The 23,146-nt window shown below is 40.8% G+C and overlaps 1 protein-coding gene across 9 annotated transcripts in view; it reads left to right on the forward strand.

Annotated features, from left to right (window-relative positions):
* SIK3 (SIK family kinase 3) overlaps nucleotides 1-23,146 on the forward strand; it is a 244,593-nt gene that overhangs the window by 35,951 nt on the left and 185,496 nt on the right. Inside the window, exon 1 of one of the 9 annotated variants that reach the window (XM_053204069.1) lies at nucleotides 127-1,687. The exons of 7 other annotated variants lie outside the window; for them this stretch is intronic. Coding sequence is in view for 1 of the 2 variants with exons in the window: in XM_053204068.1 (XP_053060043.1) it covers nucleotides 1,174-1,197 (24 nt within the window). In the remaining variant the exon portion in view is untranslated. Of the gene's footprint in view, nucleotides 1-126; nucleotides 1,688-23,146 lie in introns of those variants that run through there. One more of the 9 variants, XM_053204068.1, reaches the window with a different exon arrangement.

The raw sequence follows: 23,146 nt of genomic DNA on the forward strand, positions 1-23,146 counted from the left end.
CCTTCTTAGCATAGGGTCTTTGTGTATGTTTTTCCCTGTGCCAGAGAGTTTTTCTCTTGTGCTGTTTCACTCCTATTCATCTTTGGAAATTCATTTATATGTTGCTTTTCCTGACCTTCCATTTGCCTGAAGATAGGCATAGACGCCCCCTGAAATAATAGTGATGAGACTAACCACAATGATAATAGCAAACACATGATGTTTATTGTGCGCCGGGAACTGTTTTAGGCACTTTATATATACAGACTTTTTTTTTAAGTCTTCATAGCAACCCTATGGGTTAGATGGGTAAATAAACAGGACCTGTAATTGTCCCCATTTTATAGGTGAGGAAACTGAAGTGCAGAGCGTTACATCACTTGTCCAAAGTCACGTGACTGTTTGGCAGTGGAGCTGGGATTTGCACGTGGGCAGTCAGGCCTCGGAGCCCGTGTTCTAAACTGTGCTGTACTGTAATGATTATTATGATTGTGTCATTTTGGTTAATGTCCACCTTTCTCAGTGGCCTCTCAGTTCCTGAGTTCAGAGACTGCCCCTGTCTGGTTAAATTTTGATTTTCCAGTGCCTAGAACAGAGCCCGGCAGTGAGCAGTCTGTGGCAGAACGAATCCCCCTGACTTTCTGCTGACTTGAGTAAGTAGAGGCTTTGGTGCGAGCATCTTCAGTTTTCGTCCCTTCTCCTTCCACGCACCAAACCCCCTGGATCGAAAGAATAGGTGCTCCCACTTAGTTCAAAATTGAATCCCGCCACCTGTTTACTTCCTGTGTCCTGAAAGTAATATTTGCACTTTGTAATTAAGAACGATTGTAAATATCCATAAAGTGTGCTGCCTTTTTTCCCTCTCGCACCTTTCTCACTTTCCAGAGGTGGTGAAATGATTATCTTTTCTTGAACATGCACAAACCGTATGGTCACTTAAAATACACAAAAGGGAGTGCGTGTAATATGCACATTAGTCTATGTTTGTTTTTATATTAAAAATTAACTTGCAGTATCGAACCGTAGTTTTGCAAGCAGTCACCATTGAGGGCAACCAGGGAGAGGGTACGTGGGATCTCTCTGTATTCCTTTTTATGCTTGCAGGCGACTCTCCAATGATCTGAAAATAAAAGAAGAAAATTTAGGAAACTAGAGAAACCTTTCTACATCAGCATATTTATCTCTTTCTTCCAAATGACCACATTCGACAGGTCACAGGTATGCAGATGTGCACCTTTTGGCCACCGACGGACTGTTACTTCATTTTTTCCTTTTACCAGCACTGCTGTAGGGGAACACTTGTATTCGTAGCTTCATCCTTGCTCGGGTGGATATTATATGCACAGCCAAGTTTTAGAAAAGGAGAAGAGAAGGGATCCGAAGACGTGCGCACGTGACAGTTGGCAGGCTGTTCCCCGAACCAGTTTATCCTTTCAGCTGCGGTTAGGATACGGAGCCTGTTCTCTGTGCGCTCACCTGTAGTGTCCTGATCCTGTCCCTCCGCTTCTTCTGTGGGACTTGAACAAAATTGATTAGTCCTTTTCCATTTCATATCCCCCCTTCTCTCTTGGCTCTCTCCTGTCTGCCCATCCTCTGGCAAGTCCTTCACATCAATAAGACTTTTCTTAGCAACGGAGTGCTTGATTTGGATTTACTTCTCCTTGTGACACCCTCAGACATAGCTCCTGTGGTTATCCCCATTTCACAGGTAAGGACACTGAGACACAGAGAAGCTAAGGGACCTGCCCAAGGTCACCCGGAGAGTGAGGGCTGGATAGTGATGCGGTCAGTCTGACTGCAGAGTCTTCGGTGCTAACCACCACCCCCTGAGAAGGAGTCAGGAAACTACTGCCAGCTGCTCAAGCCTGTCCTGCGGCCCGTTTTCTGTGTAACTCAGCTAACACGCTTATTATGTTTTTAAAGCGCAGTTAAAAAAAAAAAAAAAAGAAAAAAGAAAATATGGGACAGTGTGTGACCCACAGGCCTAGAGAAAAAGTCGACTGATCTTATTACCATTAAATGAGATCGTTCTTGTAAAAGTATTTAGCATAGCGCTGCTATGTAATAATAGCTTAAGAAATATTAGAGGCATTATTACTTTTATTATCAGAACCTCTCTTTTACCACTAAGATTCTACGTCATCTCTTTTTCCTCTGTGCCTACTGCAAGCTTAGGGCCGGCCCAGAGCTTTCCCGTAACTGCTCTGGGAAGGGTTTTCAGTGCCTTGTCGCTAATTCTATAACCCAACTTAAACTCGACTTCTGAGTTCTGTGTCTCATCTGACACTAACTACTCTATTCCCTTACAGATTTCCTATTTGTTTTTGAAACAGGAATATTTTCTGTGTTTGCTTTTTCTTCACTGGTGTACTGCTATTAAAAAAAAAAAAGTTTTTTTATTCGCGGGCATGAGCTGGGGGTGGGGAGGGGGCGGAGAGGGAGAGAATCCCAAGCAGGCTCCCCCGCTGTCGGCACAGAGCTGGGCGCGGGGCTCGAACTCACGAACTGTGAGATGGTGACCTGAGCCGGAGTCGAGAGTTGAACACTTAACCAACCCAGGCGCCCCTGGCAAACTATTACTTCTTAAACCCCTTTCCTACTCTGCTCCTCTGCCTGGTTTGTAAGGGATTGTATTCTGAATTCAGTCCTTGGCACACCCTCCCTACCTGGCTTCTGCGCCACTTCTCTGCCCTCTTCTGAATCACAAAGACCTGCATTTGAGTGTGAGTTCATTATCTTCTGTCTGAGCAACGTGAATGGTTTATTTCCTTTCTTGGTTTCTTTTTCTGTAAGAACAAGAGTAGTGGGACCCACTTTAGGATTATGTGGATTAGATGAAGCCATGTATGTAAAACATCCAACAGTGTCTCATTTACAGCAAAGGCTTAATAAATAATAGCAATAGGAGTAATGACAGTAGTGTAGTCGTGTTGCCATTGTAACTCTACCTCTAGCCCTCCCCCTTTCCTCAAGTCCGCATATTTGGTGGCCTGCTAGAGGTCCACCATTGGATACTTCTCCAGATGCTTTAAACTCTGAGTGCAGATCTTTGTCTGGCTTCAGTACTTAGTGACTGTGGCCTCAAATAAATCACTTACTTTTTTCCAGTCTCAGTTTCTCCATTTTTGAAAGAACGTACCTTATTCACATTGAATGAGCTCGTTCTTGTACAAACGTTTAGCAAAGCGCTGGTACATGATAATAGCTTAAGAAGTGTTAGGGAGATTCACCTGGCTGGCTAACTCGGTAGAGCAGGAGACGCTTGATCTTGGGGTCACGAGTTCGAGCCCCACTTCGGGGCTGGAGTTTACTTGAAAAACAAACAAACAAACCAACCAAAAAGAAATACTAGAGCCATTATTACTGTTATTATCCATGTTATTATTCTTCCTCTTAAAATTCAGTCTTCCTTTCGCTCAGAATGAGAGCCTCCGCTTTGCCTTCTCTTCTTGATCCTCCACAGGCAGTTAGTCACCAAGTACTGTTGAGTCCACTTCAGAGGCATCTGCTCACATTCATCCACTCCTTATCGTTTCTTGACAGAGTTATTGTGTAACCTCCTAATTGGTCTCCTGGCCTCTGGGCCACCTTCCACCTTTCATCCAGATTTATCTTTAGCGAACGCAGATCTGCTCACACCACTCAGTGGTAAAGGCCTGAGACAGGCTCCTCTTACCTGAGATAGAAAGCCTGCAAGGCCCATAACACCTCAGTCTTTTATGGCCTCATCACTTGATCCTGGAAGCCAGGCGTCCTCCAGGAGAAGATGATGCTTCTGACTCTTCTTTGACCGCACCATATACTCTAGAATCTTATGCCTGGCCCCTCCTGTTATGGCTCCTCCTTCATTCTTGGTGCTCAGAGTGCTGTCTCCCCAGCCACTTCCTGCAAATAAACAACCCTCTCCCCCAAACGCCTTGTCCGTCTGGTGGATGCTTGGTTGCCCTTCAGTGGTGGGTCTCAAAGATGCCATCTACTGTCTTCTGCTCTCTCTTGTCTGAACTGCCCTTCCAGGCAACAGTAATTAGTCCTTCATCAGGAAGCAGTATAGTGGGGTGGGTAGTTTGATCCTTGAATTACAGGAGCCAGACTGGCTTGGTTAATAATGTGGCTGCAGAGAACTGAGGTGCAGTTGTTCAGCCTATCTGTGCTTCAGTTTTCCAATCTGTAAAAAATGGATAATATTAGTCTTGTTGTGAGGATAGTGAATTAATATAGGAAAAATGCTCTGAATAGGGCCTGTACATACTAAGTACTTCATAAATATTGGCTGTTGTTTTATTATCATCATCACCAAAGCGTCGCTTCCATGCCTCTGTAATGCCATTAACTGCTCTGTATTACATTGACTTTTTTGTGTATGTTTCCCAGTAGACTGTTGCTTCTTTGAAGGCAGGACTGTTGCAATCATCTGGGTCATCAGTATCCAGTCCGCAGCGGGCCCTCAGTAAACACTCAATCAGGTGTGCTGTTTGCTCAGCCGATAATAAAACCCTGGATCCTCCTGGATTTCAGCAGTCAGTACCTCACATCTCTGGAAGTGATTGCTCTCTGAAACTATGGCATTAGAGACACAAAACTGTTAGTATAGGACCTCACTGGGCTCTTCAACCAGAAATTTACTATTACAGCGAAGCTTCCCACTGAAAGTGGGCAGAATGCAGCTGATAGCGTGCTGTCATTGGAGGAAGTTTCTCCCCAAGTAGAAGAGGGCCTCTAATGTCATTTGCTTAAAGGGACACAGTCCAGCGTTAGAAAGTCCACTTGCTATCAGACCTGATTTGTTTTGTTTTGTTTTGTGTTTTTGGTTATGGGTAGAGCTGTTTCTTTATTCTTACAAACCTGCTGAAGAATGAAATGTTAAAACTTTTCCCTTTTAGTGATTCAGAGAAAGATTTTTTTATTGTAAGCATGATCTAAATGAATGCCAGATATGGAATCTTTTATTAAATTTTTTCTTAAATGTTTACTTATTTTTGAGAGAGAGAGAGAGAGAGACAGACAGAGTGTGAGTGAGGAAGGGGCAGAGAGAGAAGGAGACACCGAATCCAAAGCAGGCTCCATGCTGTCAGCACAGAGCCCGACATGGGGCTCGAACTCGTGAACCGCGAGATCATGACCTGAGTTGAAGTCGGATGCTTAACCGACTGAGCCACCCACGTGCCCCAGGTCTTTTTTTTTTTTTTTTTAATGTTCATTATTTTGAGAAAGAGTGCTTGTGAGAGCATCTGAGGGGGCGGAGAGAGAGGGAGACAGAGGATCTGAAGTGGGCTCTGCCCTGACAGCAGAGAGCCCAGTGGGGGCTTGAACTCCCAAACTGTGAGATCATGACCTGAGCTGAAGTCAGACGTTTAACTGACTGAGCCGCCCAGGTGCCCCCACAGATGAATCTTTATGGACAAGTCCAGAGCATCAAGTCATTAAGCTCCATATGGTCTGGTTCCACTGCCAACCCCTAGCACCTTGCCATGCCTGGGCTTTTGTAACGGTAACTGATCTTTCTGCCTTTGGGCTCTTCCCTCCAGTCTGTCCTCTCCACTGCTGCCATATTAATCTGGCAAAAGCCCTACTTTTATTTTTCTCATGCATTATGAAAAATCCTCCAAGAGTCCCTCGTTGTATACCCGGTAACTTCCAAACTGTAGTTTGACATCCAGGATGCTCTATGGTCTGACTCCTGTTACCTTCTCTACCTTCTCTTACACTGTGCCCTAGAATGCACTTTGTGGCTTATCTGGGCTAGTGGTGACTCCTGTAATACGAATTGCGTTTTCTTTTCTTACCCCGTTTGGAGTAGTTTCCATTGTGTTCCATTCCCTTCCATGTTCCTTTTGAAATCTTGCCTCTCTTTTCAGATCTGTATTTTAAAAACTTTTTATTTTTAAATAATTACAGACTCACGGGAAATTGTGGAACAGTACATGGTGTTCTGTGTTCCTTTCCCTCAGCTTACCCCAGTGATGATATCTTGTGTAATTGTACTATAAGAAACATTTAAAATTCCATTTTGAGTAATATTTTCAGTGGTAAGGAAAAAAAAAACCGTGTTTGTTCGTTCCTTTTTTTTTTTTTTTTTTAAGGCTGGATTGGATTTGCGGAAGTGGTCAGGAATCATTTGGACTCAGGTCTGTAAAACAAATTAGGTGGGTGATCAAGCTGAGTAGTATGGTGTCTGATCCTTAAAAGGAAAAGGGTATGGCCATATGGTGTCAGAAGACCGATTTTATCTGCCTTTATGAACTGGCCTTGGAAGTAATTTCAAAAGAGACATTTCCAAAAGTAGAATGGGTATATAATCGTAGTATTCACTTATGGGATGTGAACATTCTAGTGTGTTGGTTAAGTTTCAGTATTTTATAACCATGCCATTTGTATTCTCTTTTAGTGCTCATGTTCTTCCTAGAGATCATGTTTTATAAAACAGGCTAGTTGTTGAAACACACATTGGAATGTGAAATAAAGAAGTTTATTTTCCTCATATGCTCATTTTTTAAAGGAAGGCAGAAGGTTTGTAAAGGAAGATATTTTGGAAAATATATCCAGTTTCCAAACTGGAACTCTCATACGCTGCTGGTCAGAATATAAAATGGCCACTTTGGAAAAACAGTTTGGCTGTTCCTCACGAAGTCAAACACAGAGTCACCATATGACCCAGCTATTCTACTCCTAGGTATATGCCCAAGAAATCAAAAACATACGTTCACACAGAAACATGTATACAAATGTTCATAGCGGCGTTATTCATAACAGTCAAAAAGTGGAAACAACCTCAATGCCCATCAGCCGATGAACAGATAAACAAAATGTGGTATTTTTGTACAGTGGAATATATTTCAGCCATTAAAAGGAGTGAAGTACTGATAATGCAGCAATGCGGATGAACCTTGAAAACAGCATGCTAAATGAAAGAAGTCAGACACAAAGGGCCACACGTTGTATGATTCCATTTAGGTGAAATGTGTGGCATCGACACACTGGCACACCGTAGGGACAGAAAGTGGATTCCTGGTTGCCAGGGGCTACAGGGGAATTGAGAGGGGAGGGGAGGGAGGAGGGTGACTGCTAATGGGTATAGCATTTCTTTTTGGGGTGATGAAAATATTCTGTAATTAGACAGTGGTGGCGATGCGCAGTCTTCTGAATATACTAAGAACCATTCAATTGTACGTTTTCAAAGGGTAAATTTTATAGTACGTGAATTACATTTCAAAAACGTTTATTCTCCAGTTGCCAGTATCGGGTTGTGGTTTGAGGTGGTACCTGTTTGCCTGGTGTGGTAGAACGTGTATTTGAGGTTTCCTATGTTTTGAGCTCCAAGTGAGGCAAGAGATTTTCGGGGAAAGGGCATAACTCTGCTAGACTTAGGACTGGTAACTGCTCAGTGCCCTATAACCCTAGTGGGCAAAGTAAAGGTAGAAGCAGATCAGATAAGGAAGGAATAAACTTCTCTTCAATTCCATGCAAATTTGTTAACACACAGAGAACTCAAGAAGTATTTTAAACAAAGCAGGTTCTGACCTGTTAAATATGATTGGCTGAAGTTCTTGCCATTCCGTCTTGGATGTGAACCTCCCGGATCTTTTTTCATAGATACTGGGAGAGAGAAGTCTTGTCTCATTAATGAATTAAAAGGAAATTTCAATAGGCTTTTTTTTACCTGTGGAATTAAAGGTATTTTTGTTAATTTTTATTTTTTTAGTTTTTAAATTTTTACGTTATTTTTAATTTTTTTACATTTATTTATTGTTGATATAGAGAGACAGAGCACAGGTGGGGGAGGGGCAGAGAGAGAAGGAGACACCAAATCCAAAGCAGGCTCCAGGCTCTGAGCTGTCAGCATAGAGCCTGACATGGGACTCGAAGTCACAAACCGCGAGATCATGACCCGAGCCGAAGTCGGACCTTAACTGACTGAGCTACTCAGGTGCCCCTGTTTTTGTTAATTTTTAAAAGGTAAATTCAATCTGGTTTTTCATCTAGGTGTCAAATATGTTTTTCACCATTGCCATACTTATTTTTGCCATGTTTGCATAAAAAACCTTTTGGTTTTTTCTCAAATTAATCTGTATGTGGTGTAAAAGTCATGATATATATATATAGAAATGGGTACCAGGATTAGATGGTAGCTGTCCTGAACCATTATTCTTTGGCAGACTGAGCTATATGTACGTTTTAAAAATAAATCATACTGCCATATCTGAATAAGACTTTAATCTTACTTAAATAAAGGTATGACAGATGGGGAAAAAGTAATACAATTTGTCTAATGGTAGGTAACATCCATTGAGTCTTACTATCTGCCAGGCATTGTTGTCAGTGTCTTGCATTCATTATCTCACCTAATCCTCTGGGCCAACTTAATCATTTGACTTAAAAAAAAGAAAAAAAAAAAAAAGAAAATCAGTACAACATAGATGTTCTTAGTGGCTGACATTTTTTCATTTTTTTTTCCTCCCACTCCCTGACTATTTTTTCTTAAACTATTTTTTTTAAATTTTTTAATATGAAATTTATTGTTGAATTGGTTTCCATACAACACCCAGTGCTCCTCCCAACAGGTGCCCTCCTCAATGCCCACCACCCACCCTCCCTCCCTCCCCCTCCCCATCTGCCCTCAGTTTATTCTCAGTTTTTAAAAGTCTCTTATGCTTTGACTCTCTCCCTTTCTAACTTTTTTTTCCCCCTTCCCCTCCCCCATGGTCTTCTGTTAAGTTTCTCAGGGTCCACATAAGAGTGAAAACATATGGTATCTGTCTTTCTCTGTATGACTTATTTCACTTAGCATCACACTCTCCAGTTCCATCCACGTTGCTACAAAAGGCCAGATTTCATTCTTTCTCATTGCCAAGTAGTATTCCATTGTGTATATAAACCGCAATTTCTTTATCCATTCATCAATTGATGGACATTAAGGCTCTTTCCATAATTTGGCTATTGTTGAAAGTGCTGCTATAAACGTTGGGTTACAAGTGCCCCTATGCATCAGCACTCCTGTATTCCTTGGGTAAATTCCTAGCAGTGCTATTTCTGGGTCATAGGGTAGGTCTATTTTTAATTTTTTGAGGAACCTCCACACTGTTTTCCAGAGCGGCTGCACCAGTTTGCATTCCCACCAACAGTGCAAGAGGGTTCCCGTTTCTCCACATCCTCTCCAGCATCTATAGTCTCCTGATTTGTTCATTTTAGCCACTCTGACTGGCATGAGGTGGTATCTCAGTGTGGTTTTGATTTGTATTTCCGTGATGAGGAGTGATATTGAGCATCTTTTCATGTGCCTGTTGGCCATCTGGATGCCTTCTTTAGAGAAGTGTCTATTCATGTTTTCTGCCCATTTCTTCACTGGATTATTTGTTTTTCGGGTGTGGAGTTTGGTGAGTTCTTTATAGATTTTGGATAGTAGCCCTTTGTCTGATATGTCATTTGCAAATATCTTTTCCCATTCTGTTGGTTGCCTTTTAGTTTTGTTGATTGTTTCCTTTGTAGTGCAGAAGCTTTTTATCTTCATGTGGTCCCAGTAGTTCATTTTTGCTTTTCATTCCCTTGCCTTTGGAGATGTGTCAAGTAAGAAATTGCTGCGGCTGAGGTCAGAGAGGTTTTTTCCTGCTTTCTCCTCTAGGGTTTTGATGGTTTCCTGTCTCACATTCAGGTCCTTTATCCATTTTGAGTTTATGTTTGTGAATGGTGTATGAAAGTGGTCTAGTTTCATCCTTCTGCATGTTGCTGTCCAGTTCTCCCAGCACCATTTGTTAAAGAGACTGTTTTTTTCCCACTGGATATTCTTCCCTGCTTTGTCAAAGATTAGTTTGCCATACTTTTGTGGGTCCAATTCTGGAGTCTCTTTTCTGTTCCCTTGGTCTATTTCTTAACCTATTTTGATGCAACAAACATGTACTGAGTTCCAATAAATGAACCCAGCAGTGTGCTTTAGAGCCCTGGTCTTCAAACTGCAGCGCATGTCAAGAGGTATCAAGGCTGGATAGTTTTAAGAGAATCAATTTTCTGGTTCTTAACATACACTTATGCTCTTTCCTGAAATTGATCTGTCTGAAGTCAACACTCACATCACCTTCCTTCTTTCCTACCCTCCCTTTAGTTGTGGCCCTTCTTCCAGTTGACAAGAGAAAAAGCCCTAGTTTTCTTTCATCTTGAATCTCACCATTGTATGTTTCTGTGAGGTATAAAATCCTCCAGGGTTCCCACAAAGGGATCGTGAGAACACTGGCGTGAAGCGCGAAGCTTCCTTCTATCAAGGTGTAGACCTTCTTTCCTATGTCTTGTTAAGACCTGCGACTCCAAAAAGGGGAGTTACTTTTTATATTTTTATGTCTACTTACCAGAATTTGTAGCATAGTTGCATTGTTTTCATCAGTTGTGTACTACTAATAACACTGACAGAATGTCAACCTAAAGGAAATACGTTAAGTAAATAAAAATTAATTAATTTGCGTATTTTTGTTACAGGATTCCTAAGTATGATAAAAGAAATTATGTTAAAAATATTGTGGAAGAAAAATAGAAATATAATTCAAGGAGAAAAAAAGTAATATAACGTTTCACATAAGAAAGGAAGATGCTGTTCTTACAGTTTTAAAATGGAGGATAGTGGGTATCAGATTGCGCAGGTGTTCAGATTTCATTGGATGCATTTATTTTTTTATTAAAAAAAACTTTTTTTTGACAGAGAGAATGGGTGTGAGCAGGGGAGGGTAGGGAGAGAGGCAGAGAGAAGAATCTCAAGCAGACTCTATCATACCCTAGCGCAGAGCCTGACGTGGGGCTCAATCTCACAACCATGAGATCATGGCCTGAGCTGAAATCGAGAGTCGGATGCTTAACCGACTGAGCCACCCAGGTGCCCCAATTTCATTGGATGCATCTAGTGACATAATTGTTTTATTTTTTAGATCTCAGTTTTCAGATTGGCATATATTAATCTATAAGGGAAAGTGCAGCCTCTGTAATGATTTGAAGTTTTAATGAAAAGTTTTATGTACCAACTGAAACAATATTCAGGGAAGTGCTCCTCCTGCCCCCCGGTTTGGTTTTAGGGAGTGTTTGAGCAAAACTTTTTGAAGAATAGTACTTCATAGGATCTAGAGATCCAGAAGAAACCATTTCTGCCGTCAAGTGGCATCGTAGTTGAACGATGGAGTGGGGACATATACACATAATTTGGCTTAAATAAAGCCTCCATTGGGTCATATTTTGCTGCTTATTTAACACTGGCATTGTGCCTCAGTATTGCATCATGCTTATTAAAATGACCTGTGAATAGCGATTTAGCTCATGTGTGCTCTGTTGCTGCCTAGGCTATTGTGTAGAACAGAGAGGAATTGTTTCTTTTAAAAGACAGAGGGATAGAAGTGCCTGCTGCACTTACCACTGATGAATGGTGGGCTTTCTGTTGTTGAGCTCCTGTGGTCGTGAAGAAGAACATGAGACCCTAGAAGAACCGGGAGACCCTAGTTGTTGTCCTGACTCTACCACAGGCCGTGTGACCTTGCCCAAATCACTCAACATATTTGAACTCTACTTTCCTCGTATAAAAAGCATTTAAACAAAATTTAGAAACCGTCAGTTGATTTTATATATTTTGACACAGCGCGTTAGTTTTACGAGTGATAGCCGTAGCAAACTTCAAGAAAGAGCTGGCAAAATAACGTAGCCGATGGCTTGCTCGCTGTAAGTAATGCTGTGGAGAAGAATAGGGAGTTTCTATCTGAGGTGTGAAGACAGCCTGTCGGATAGCCCATCAGAAGCGTAGTGGTCTCACCACTGGCCTTCCTAGTTACCATCTTAAACGGGGGGAATTTTCCTGCCTTTTTGGGAATGAGAACACATTCGACCCAGGATTCGTCACCGAGAATCCCAGTTTTAGCTTCATGCCAGTGCCTTTAGTGAAAGTCACATTTTTGTACTGTTCTAGCAGAATGTGAAACTGGATTATAGATTATAGACAGCTCCAGGCTTTGCTCTTTATAGGTCAGAGGCGTAAACCAATACAGCAATTACTGTTCTGTCTTGTCATGGGTGGGGGCCTCCTAGGTTCTTTGTGGAGCTAAAGTGAGCTTCTCTGGAACAGTTCCACTCGAATGGCTTTCCTGGGGGCTTATAAGGCTTACATTCTGAAACTGATACTCTTGTAGTACAAGAATAACTACAAACCGATGTGGAATTAGGAGGCCATGGAGGGGAGATGCCATATGTAGCTTTCATTCTCGAAAGTCCCTTGGCTGGTGAACAGAGATTTTTCCCGTCAGTAAGCAGATATTTGGTTATATATTGACAGATCCTCTCTAAACAACGTTTAGAATAGAAGACTCTGTTTCTGTTTTGGGCCTTTGGAGGCTAAGAAGAATATTGAAGTGTGCCGAATTAGCCGGTTGGACAGATACAAATATTATCTGTTGAAGTCCTGTCTGTAGTCTTAAATCTGTTTGTTCTTGAACATGATCTCCGTTGCTTGCGGCCAGGAGAGATAACTGAATCAGTGCTTAATGACTGATTTGCAGGTGTTGTTATCCTTTATTTATTATCCTCAATATTAGATAGTTTGACTGGTTTGCCTTGTTTAGGTGGAGATTTAGATTGGACCCTAAACTGTTTTAACTTTTTTTTTTTTTTTTTTTGACGGGGGCAGTACAAAATGTGGGGTGAAGAGGCAGGTCTGTCCTTAAAGTGACCAGGCCTGTGCCTTTTGATGCTGAATTGGGAAACCCTGTTTCCTGGTAGAGTTTATTGTGTTTGTAGCATCACATCTCTAAGTCAGCAGTTTACTTTTTGTCTAGTAGTATGTCTTGGCTTGTCTGAATGAGTCATAATTAAACCATAGTCACTGGGACTCATAATCTTGTCTAAACAGGAATTATAGTACAGAGATACTGTGCCTTGCCTTGTGTAGAATGAGGGTATTACAGATCTGCTATGATCACTGAGATAGGTTTTTATAAATATTGAACTCCTTTGGAAGAACTTTAATAGGTTTCTTTATCACCTACCAAAACAACAACAACAACAACAACAACAACAACAAAGAGTAGAAAGTGAAAATGAACAGAAAAGTACGTAAAAATAATAGTTACTATAATTGAATTCTGAAAGTCTCTTTCACCTCCTTGAGTTTTTGTATTGTGTAAAAATGAAATTATTGTTTTGGTTTCCTTGAAAAGATTCAAGGAATCAAACAGTTTTAAAATCAGTTTTGGCATTCCTTTTTTCATTGACAGAAACATTGTCAGGAGTGACAGCTCAGGGCCTGTGGCTTATGATCCACATCCATGATTGGTATTGCTAAGGTTTGCCGTGGTCATTCGACAGAAGTATTTTATTGAGCGAGAGTGGCACTGGGACAGTAGCCTTAAAGCCAATAAACCTGAATTAGGAACTAAATGCAAAGGATACAAATGTGAATAAACATCATTTATATACTGTGTTGCGTTCCACGAAGGATTTGAAGTGGCTGATAGGAAGTTAATGTAATAATATTGTAAATTATAACTAAAGTTCAAAACCAGGGAAAAGTAGAAATTAGATTTGGAGGCCAAGATGTGGTCAGGTAAGAAGCCATGGGCCCCGTGGCTGAGCAGGTCAGCTGAATGTCCGTCCTCGTGGTGCCATGGTGCAGAGGCTGACCATGCCATGTTCCAGCCATGGTGAGGCACGGTTGATAACATTGAGCAGGATTATGAAGAGTGCAGGAGTTTTTTTGGGAACTCCCACGAAAATGTCACCTAGAGTTGGTTTTGTGAGTGGTAGTACTTTTGTTAGGTAGTGTAATATGAGTTGAGTATCACCTGGATTTCAGTATTATTTTTAAATTTTATTTAAATCTCGCTGTGTTGTGTGTGTGTGTGGGGGGGGGGGTGGATGGAGACAATCTAGGTATCTGGCTGAGGAGCAGAGGACTGAGGTTTCACTTTATATGGTAATAGCTTTTGTTGACATGATAAACACAGATTTAATGTTGAGGTGGAAAAAGTGGAAGCGAATGGACGTTTGAAAATTGTTCTATTTCCCTTCTTTCTGTTTTTCTTTTAGTTACTAAGTGTTCTCTTTCCTTAGTTTCTAGACTGGTTTCGCGGCATCTTGGTGGGACGAGAGCAGGGTGTAATTTTTGCTGAGTCAAAATTGTGTTTCTCCAATTGCGCAGGCTAGGGAAACTCTGATCAAGTACGTAATTTGTAATTTGAATATAGAGGGTGTTTGGGGGACTCTTGTGGGCATATCGTGGTTTTAAAAGGGAAAAATACACTGTTCTAAGGGGCTATATAACCACCACTTTATGACAGTAGCTTTAGATTTTATTGGTTCAACAAATAGCATTGTTGCACAATACGTCATCTTCCAGTGTGGTAGCTAATGAGAAACAAAACTGCATAATTACACCAACAGTTATTTTCCTTATAGAGTTTGGCGGCTACTAACTAAACAATTTTTTTTACTTATCTTAATTAGCTTAGTTATATGCCATCACGGGAGGAGTCTTCTATTTTCCTTCATGTTGTTGCGCTCCACATTTTTAGTTGAACAGAGAAAGATATTAATTATTTTAAAAGAGGGCTTACTCTTATAGTGTTTTAGTCCACTGGTTGTCCTTAATTAGGATGGTTACTCATATTTAGATGAAATCCAACTCAGAAAGAAATCACGATGAAATACTGACAATATTCAGGTAGCCCGTATGGAAGAAAGCCTTTTAGAAATGTAAAATATTTCAAGGCCGTTTTAAAGTTTATCCTCATTGTTTTTATTCTTCCTTCCATGCGGTAACTGTACGAAGGTTCCTGGTTGTGGGACTGATATTTTGGTGGCGGTCTGTGTTGTGTCTCAAGAGCTTTTGATGCGGGTTCTGACTGAAAAACCAGACACATGTAGATGTGCAACAGGGACACCACTCCAGCCTTCTGTGTTTCTTTTTTAACTTGTAAGTTAACGAACCATCTGTCTTTCTTTTTTAACTCCTAAATTGCTAGTGTATTTCACATTTCAGCCAATAGAATCTAAAGAACGCAAACGGGAGCATCCAGAACCTGTCTGGAAATAGGTTTTACTTTCAGGAGATTAGAAGACACTGTTCAGAGTGCGGTGTATTAGTGGGGAGGAGCGCTTCGGTGGCTGGTGGTATCTACCCTGTGTGTCATCCCTCGTGTCACTTACTAGCAGTAGAGCATGTTTTCTGGTCATCTTGAAAGTCCACAGGTGCAAGAGAGTGATTTGAGCATGGAGCTGGGAAAATAGAGAGGACAGAGGCACACGGGATGAAAGTGGGCCCATCAAGAGAAAAGCACATATGGATGGAAGAATAGAGAATGAATGGTACATTAGAAAAAGATTGAGGGGGCGCCTGGGTGGCTCAGTCGGTTGGGCGTCCGACTTTGGCTCAGGTCACGATCTCACGGTTCATGGGTTCGAGCCCCGCGTCGGGCTCTGTGCTGACAGCTCGGGGCCTGGAGCCTGCTTTGGATTCTGTGTCTCCCTCTCTCTCTGCCCCTCTCCCGCTCAAGCTCTGTCTCTTTCTCTCTCAAAAATAAATAAACATTAAAAAAAAAAAAAAGAAAAAGATTGAAAAGACTTGAAAAAAAGAGTGAGAATAAACAGGCTCTACCTCTTGTCTTTTTTGGATTAGGAAAGGAAAATACATTTGTAATTCCTAGGCCATTTGGGGCAAGGGAATTAAATGTTAATTCAAGCTGTATTGTGGTCAGAGTACAGTCTTAAAATTTTTGTTATTCTCAAGGTAGAAAACAAAGTATGATATTCACTCTTGACACTCCTCAATTGGGTGTTTTATTTTTGGGTTTTTTTTTTTTTTTTTTTTTTTTTTCATTTTGCCACTTTGGATAAAACAAAATAAGGGAGACTTCCAGAGTAGCATGGGTTCTTGGAGAAGCCTTTCTGAAAAATGATCATAGGGCTATAAGGTATCTCCTCTCTCTTATGTGAGATCACACCCATCTTTTCAGATATTTTAGGATCAAAGTTTCCCAGAATGAGTTCTCTAGAACACTAGTGCCCTTTAATGTTTAAATATATGTTGTAGGAGGAAAGGGACCATTAAGTAAGTTTGGGAACTGACAGGATTCCAAAACAAAAAACAAAATGGTAAACACAATTAGTTTCTGTAGATGTCTGTACAACATCTGAGCTCTAAAATACAAGTGTGCCTTGTGAATCCCTGACAAAGTCAGTGGGGGTGGAGCATGTAGCTTTTCTGATTTAGTTGCCCACCATATGGTTTGAGAAAAACTGGTATATCTGAGTTACCTGTAAACCTGGCTTTCTGTAAGAATTCTGATTTGCTTTGCTGTTTTTTTTCCCCCTTACTTTACTTTTCTTCCCCATGCCCTCCCAAATGGGGGGATTCTCTGCTTTCTCATTTCTATATGTATATTTCATTTGGGGAAGCTGTTAATACGAGTTCACAGTTATCTAGCCGTGTAATAAATTCTGGCTGACTAAGGCCAGTTAGCGAGGGCTCAGGCGGGTGGTGGGAGTCCTAGAGATGAGCGTGTGGAGAGACGCAGGATGTTGTGTGTGGTCACAAAGGTTCCTTGCGGTGCTGGAAACCGCCGACTTCCTTGTTGAGGGAATGATGGGGGGTCCAAGCCTTGGAGACCTGATAGGTCTCTGAAGGCCTGGAGAGGAGTTTCAGCTTCCTCCCATATTAGCAGTCCGGGCAAGTTTCTCAACTGTTCCACATCACTGTTTTCCCTTCCATAAAACAGTAATAGCTACTTCATTGGTACCTTCCGGAGGATTAAGTCAGGTAATCACACGAAGCACTTAGCATAGTCCCTAGTACATAGTAAGTGCTTAACAAACGTTACTTAATGTAAGCTTAGTAGTCCAACATGCAGTTTATTCTCTATTTCATGGCAGGTATGTGAGCACTAGACTAGGAGCTCAAAGCACTAGGTTCCAACATTCTTCTTATTCAGTCCATTCGCTTTCTATAGGTGATGTTGGCTGTGTTACTCAGCTTGTGGCTGTAGTCACTGATCAGAGATTTGTAGTGGTTTTTTTTTTTAATGTTTATTTTTGAGGAGAGAGAGAGTGTGCGCGTGTGTGCGTGTGTGCATGAGCGGGGGAGGTGTAGGAAGAGAGGGAGACAGAGATTCCAAAGCAGACTCTAGACTGTCAGCGCAGACCCCACACAGGGATCAAACTCACAACCTGAGCTGAAATCCCATGCTTAACCGACCGAGCCTCCCAGGCGTCCCTTTTGCCTCTTTTGATAAATGAAAAAATCTCATGCTTTAATGCCTTCTGTAGTATTTTGAAATAATTACAAAATTGCTTTCTTTTTTTAAATGAAAATATAATCTTAAAAAAAAATTTTTTTTAATGTTTATTTATTTTTGAAAGAGAAAGAGAGCATGAGTGGGGGAAGGGGCAGAGAGAGAGGGAGACAGAATCCGAAGCAGGCTCCAGGGTCCGAGCTGTCAGCACAGAGCCTGGCATGGAGGTTGAACTCCCGGACCGTGAGATCATGACCTGAGCCGAAGTCAGATTTCTTAACCGACTGAGCCACCCAGGCGCCCCAAAAATATTATCTTTAAATAAAAAGCGACCTGAATAAAACTGTTACCTGAGGAGAAGAGAAAACATCTGTGTTTATGATAGGCCCTACGAATTGTGGTGTGTGTCCCACAAATATGCACCACAAACATCGTCTCTTAATAGCTGGGCTGTCATGAACCAAGTTTGTTCTGGGTGTTTTCTCTTTCTTGAGCTTTACTTGTGGTGCTGGAATATGAAGACAGTGGGCGTCTATTTATTTATCAAATAAGGTTTGTTACTTACGCTTTTTCCTTTGAACTGTACCCTCAAGAAGCGGATTCCGACCTTCCTGTGCCGAGATCCCTGTAGTCTTGGTGGAGAGAGCTAAGGTGATTCTGATCTGGGAGGACCCCCAGATGAATGCGGTGAATGTGTGATTTCCAAGAATTTCAGCCTTGATTCATCTATAGGAAAGACGTACGAGATTATTAGCAAAGGTAAAAGGAGTGGGGAGTCATTGCAGATAAGTAATTTTGTAGTAATTTATTCTAGACTGGAGCCAGGGGTGTGTTGATTTGGGTATAAATTACTAAAGTTGGTGTTCTGTGAAGTTTTCTTTGAGTGCTGCTTTGTTTGGTCACGCAGGTTCAGACGAGGCTGAGAAAACAGGAAGATTGTGTTTGGGAGAGGAGAAAGTTGTCTTCGGGCCAGGACAGGTCAATAATCTTATAAGAAGCATCCCCAGACAGGATGTTTCTGCTTTTAAAAATACTGTCTGATATGTAAATTCACACATCTGGTACAGAGTATTCTGGCTAAAGTTTCTGTTTTCTTTTGATTCAGAAATAAGACCAAATAGACCTCTACCTCCGAACACATAACAAAAAGGAGAAATCGTGAAACTTTTCAGACCTTCTGAAGTGATAGGATTTCGGGATCCGTTCAGCATTTGAAAAGCCATGAGAGAACAGAGGAAAGGTGTTTGGCATAGGAATTAACTTGTTTCTTGGCAAGGCGGCCAGGCGGTATTTGAATTCCTGGCTCTGTGGTGGTTTCCTGTTGTTTTCTGTGCCTGTGTTTTTTGTGTTTTGTTTTGTTTTGTTCTTTCTTCTTCTTGATTGTCATCTCTTTTACAGTTTCTGCCTTGGATGATGTCTCCTTATCTAGGGCAATTACCCTGGTGACACAGGAGGCGAATTCAAAGCAAGCAGTTGTTTTGTTTAACCAGAACTTGGATTTACAGCTGGTCCTAAGCTGAGCCATTGACGTTTTGTTTTACCCAGGTTAGGTCTTGATGCTTGCTTGCTTGCTTGCTTGTTTGGGAGTGACAGGAACCTTCTTGTTCGTATTAGCAACTTAATGCTGATAAAAGGGGTCAGATGCATGTCGTCCTTCCAATGTCACCTCCTTCAACAGATTCAGGGCTGAGCGGACAGGACCATAGGTGTGGGGCCGGTGTGCCCTTCCTTACCCCTCTACCATGCATCCCTAACAGCTCAGCTTCCCTCAGCTGCTTCCCAGCCTCAGGGAAGCTTTCTCAGTTTATTCTGGCCCAGGTGATCATTCCCTCCATTGAACTCAGCCTGATTGTTTCTGAGTCTCGTGTGGGTAATCTTGTGCTTTGTGGTGTCTCTTGTTAATTGACTTATATTGTCAATGTGAAGCTGCTTGAGAATCAAGGCTGTTGTTAATTTATCATTCCTTATACATTTGACATTGACTACAGATTTTTAATCCCCCCCCCCCCCGATTTACCTTGGAAAGTTTTCTTGCTTCTCAAATGGCAAGAGGACCCTTTAGAACTTGTCACAAAAACAGTCTTCACAGGCCGTGCTGTGTTTGTCTGTGGCCTTCCTAACAGACACAGCCAAGATTTCGGTTAAAGAGCGGGCACCACGGTCTTCCTAGATTAATACAACTTTGAGTAGTTTTTTTGCAGAGAAAAGAACAGTATCCTTTTAATTTTCACTACCAAATATTTTAAAGATAGAAGCAGATGATGCACAATACTTAGTTATTGGGGGCAGGTAAACAGGCTTACATTTAAAACTAAGATCTCGGGGCGCCTGGGTGGCGCAGTCGGTTAAGCGTCCGACTTCAGCCAAGTCACAATCTCGCGGTTCGTGAGTTCGAGCCCCGCGTCAGGCTCTGGGCTGATGGCTCAGAGCCTGGAGCCTGTTTCCGATTCTGTGTCTCCCTCTCTCTCTGCCCCTCCCCCATTCATGCTCTGTCTCTCTCTGTCCCCAAAATAAATAAACGTTAAAACTAAGATCTTGCATGACTAGTAAATACTGTATAAAACACGTTCTAATTTTGCCACAGCCACTCTGTAACTTTACAGATTAGTGACTTGATTGACACGGTGCTCACAATTTTCCTTTACGGGATTTCTTAATTCATGAATCAGGGGCTTCAAATTTAAAAGGAATTTGCATATTTTTATGTAATATCCCAATTTTCATCAGAGTTATTTTATGGTTTTCATGGCCCTGTGGGAAGCCCTAATTATATAGTATATATATAATAAATTATAATATATCAATATAATGAGTATACAAATATATATAAATATATGAACATATATATATAATATAATATATTTTACACAGTGATGGGGCTTGGTGGCCTTTAACAATAATTCTGAAGGAACTAGTGCTACCTTATTACAAGTTACCTGTGATGGAATAATGACAATAATAATGTCAGTTTGAGGGGAAAAAGTCTAAAATTCTACTTCGAAGGAGCTGCTCTGAGCTATTGAGAGGACAGATTTAGAATTTTTTTTTCCCCCTCTAACACATTGTGGGGAAAGATAAAAACCTTTGGGTTATTTCCTAAAATATTTCCCATGATGATTACTATGTTAGGTCTTAAGGCATCTTTCTTCAGGAGCTCTGATTCTTCTACATGTGTGTATAGTTGGCATGCTGGCCTTTCTTTAAGTAGAGTCAGAGTGGGCATCCAAAGCTTTGTATGAGTCTGTTAAATAACAAAAATTCAATGAAGTAAATTTTTAAAATCAATTTGGCTTGATTGGACGATTCACAAATCAAGTAGCACCCTGTCTAGCAAGTAGAAAGAAGCTCCAAGGAGCTGAACAAATCCTGCTATACATAGAAAAGTCCTTGTAAACTGTAACAATTTCTTGAAACATCTTGCCTTTACACAACAGCGGTAATAAAGGCATCTAACATTTTTGGGCAGTTAAGCACTAGACTCTTGATAAGAGCTTTTGTGTTATTTACACAACAACCCAGTAATGTAGGTAAGTTACTTTGATCTCTGTTTCACAAATGAAAGAATTGAGGCATAGTGAGTTAAGATAATGAAAACAATTTATAGATCGTAGGTGGCAGAGGCGGGCTCAGATTTGGTGCTGTTAACCGCTGTGCTGTATCTGTATTGCTCTGAAAACATGTCAGCGAATCTGATCTAGAAGTTTTAAAATGGCGTTGCAGGAAATTCTAGTTCACAAATAGAATCACTAAATATTGCTTGATTCACACGCGTTCAATTTGTAGTGATTGTTGAGTAACTTTCTCAGCTAATTTAAATCTTCATTGTGTGTTTGAAAATATTATCAGTGTCATTAAAAAAATCCCCATTGCCTGTCTTTGTCTTTTATTCAAAAATTTTTTTAAACAGATAAACACATTTTGTTTTATATGTACAGTTGAAATTTTGTTTTAATTTTATCATTGACATCATTTCAGTCGTATGGTGTGCTAGCGTTACAACCTTGCATTGCAGAATTGTTCAGAATATTGGCGGGATTCAGCAGCTGGTGCAGCTGTGTTACAGTTGAGAGATACTAAAGGAGTTTCTTGGGAACCAAAAGTAAAAAAAAAGTCAAGTTTTTGTTGTTGTTTTATTTATTTATTTTTTTTTATTTTTTTTTTCAACGTTTATTTATTTTTGGGACAGAGAGAGACAGAGCATGAACGGGGGAGGGGCAGAGAGAGAGGGAGACACAGAATCAGAAACAGGCTCCAGGCTCTGAGCCATCAGCCCAGAGCCTGACGCGGGGCTCCAACTCACGGACCGCGAGATTGTGACGTGTGAAGTCGGACGCTTAACCGACTGTGCCACCCAGGCGCCCCTGTTGTTGTTTTATTTGAACTGTTTATAATGGAACTTGCCTTTAGAGAGTCAACACATTTAACAAATGACAGAGCAGATTCTGGGACTTACATAATTACAAATAACTCTGTGAAGTCTGAAATTTAAATACCGTGCCTTAATCAGAGTGATAATTTGGATCATGCTGGCCTCTTCTTAACAGCTTGTGCTTGTCTGTGGAGCATGTCGTGCTTACTTAAACTACATTTGGGTAATAGCTATTCTAAAAGCTCTACTTCTACGGTTTCTCCTACCCTTTTTTTATTACCACCCATACAGGTCTCATTGTGTTTTGGCCCACTTATTTGAGGGCATACCAAAAATCAATCTAAATATTACTTAATTTTTTCCATCCTAGTGTACATGGTGTTTGTTAAATAAACTTGCCTTATCTTGCATGAACATATCATTAAAAATATTTTGTGATTTCCAGCCTTCGTGCCTTTGCCTTGTTGAAGTTTAAAGGTTTCACATAATTTTAGCCTTTGAATTGTTCTCTGGTCTCTGTTTTCAGATAATGGTTCTAATTTTTACTTAAGCAGTAGTGTGTTCATCCAGTAGACTTGTTCACAATGTACTAGAATAGGATTTAATAGAAGCCTTTCCTCCAGGGTATACACTAGTCCTGAATGTTCTGTGTAATAACGTACCTTGAACAATGCTATGTTATTTTTATTGTCAGATTTAAATTTTGTTTGAACACTTTTCCCTGGTCCCCCTTAACATTTTACTTTCTTTTTATGCTTCCCAGTTTGTTATTTTTCCCCAAAAGCTCATGTAACTTGACAGGGATCATAAATCTATTTTTGTGAGATTTAACTTCATTAAACATATCCGAGAGTTGAGATATATTTGTTTCTCTCTATAAAAGGTGACCTCCAGTGATGAAATGGCTGTTACTTTATTTATATGTGATTCTTTCATTTCACATACTATTGTCAGTGCGTTTACTATCGGTTGAGGAGTTGGTTGGCGTTGGTTTCTAATACTAATTGTTAATTGCCTTGAGTCCGACCAGTCTTGTTATATCCATTTTAATATACTTTTGCCTAAGTCTCAGAATTTTAATCCTATTTTGCTATGGTTCACGGAGGGTAATCATTTTACCTTACAGACTTGTAAGGTATTGAAGAACTATTAAAAGCTTATGAGAATGCCATCATAAATATAAAAGTAGGGCAAGAAGGACCCAGATCTTCATATTACAGGCTCACTTACTTTGTGACAGTCATGCTGGGTCACCTGTATGTGTGCTGAGGCAGTTGCCTGACACTGATGGGGTGCAGCATGTGTGTGTGCTTTTGCCATTTTTTTTTTTTTTTTTGTGAATGGGATATATCTAGTCCTGAGTAAGAAGAAGAAACGCTAGTGTCCAGCTATGGTCTTCCTAATCAAGGACGCATTTTAAAGAATTTCACGCACAGCAGATGGACAGGGAAGGCTTATTTTGAGTCCTGCACAAAAGTAAATTCTCCTAGTGGGTGTAACTGCCTGGAACTTGTCTCCATTTTATGAAAACTGGCATGTAACTCACATCCATGTGCATTGG

Source organism: Acinonyx jubatus, chromosome D1 (genome assembly GCF_027475565.1).
Source record: "Acinonyx jubatus isolate Ajub_Pintada_27869175 chromosome D1, VMU_Ajub_asm_v1.0, whole genome shotgun sequence".
Taxonomy (NCBI): domain Eukaryota; kingdom Metazoa; phylum Chordata; class Mammalia; order Carnivora; family Felidae; genus Acinonyx; species Acinonyx jubatus.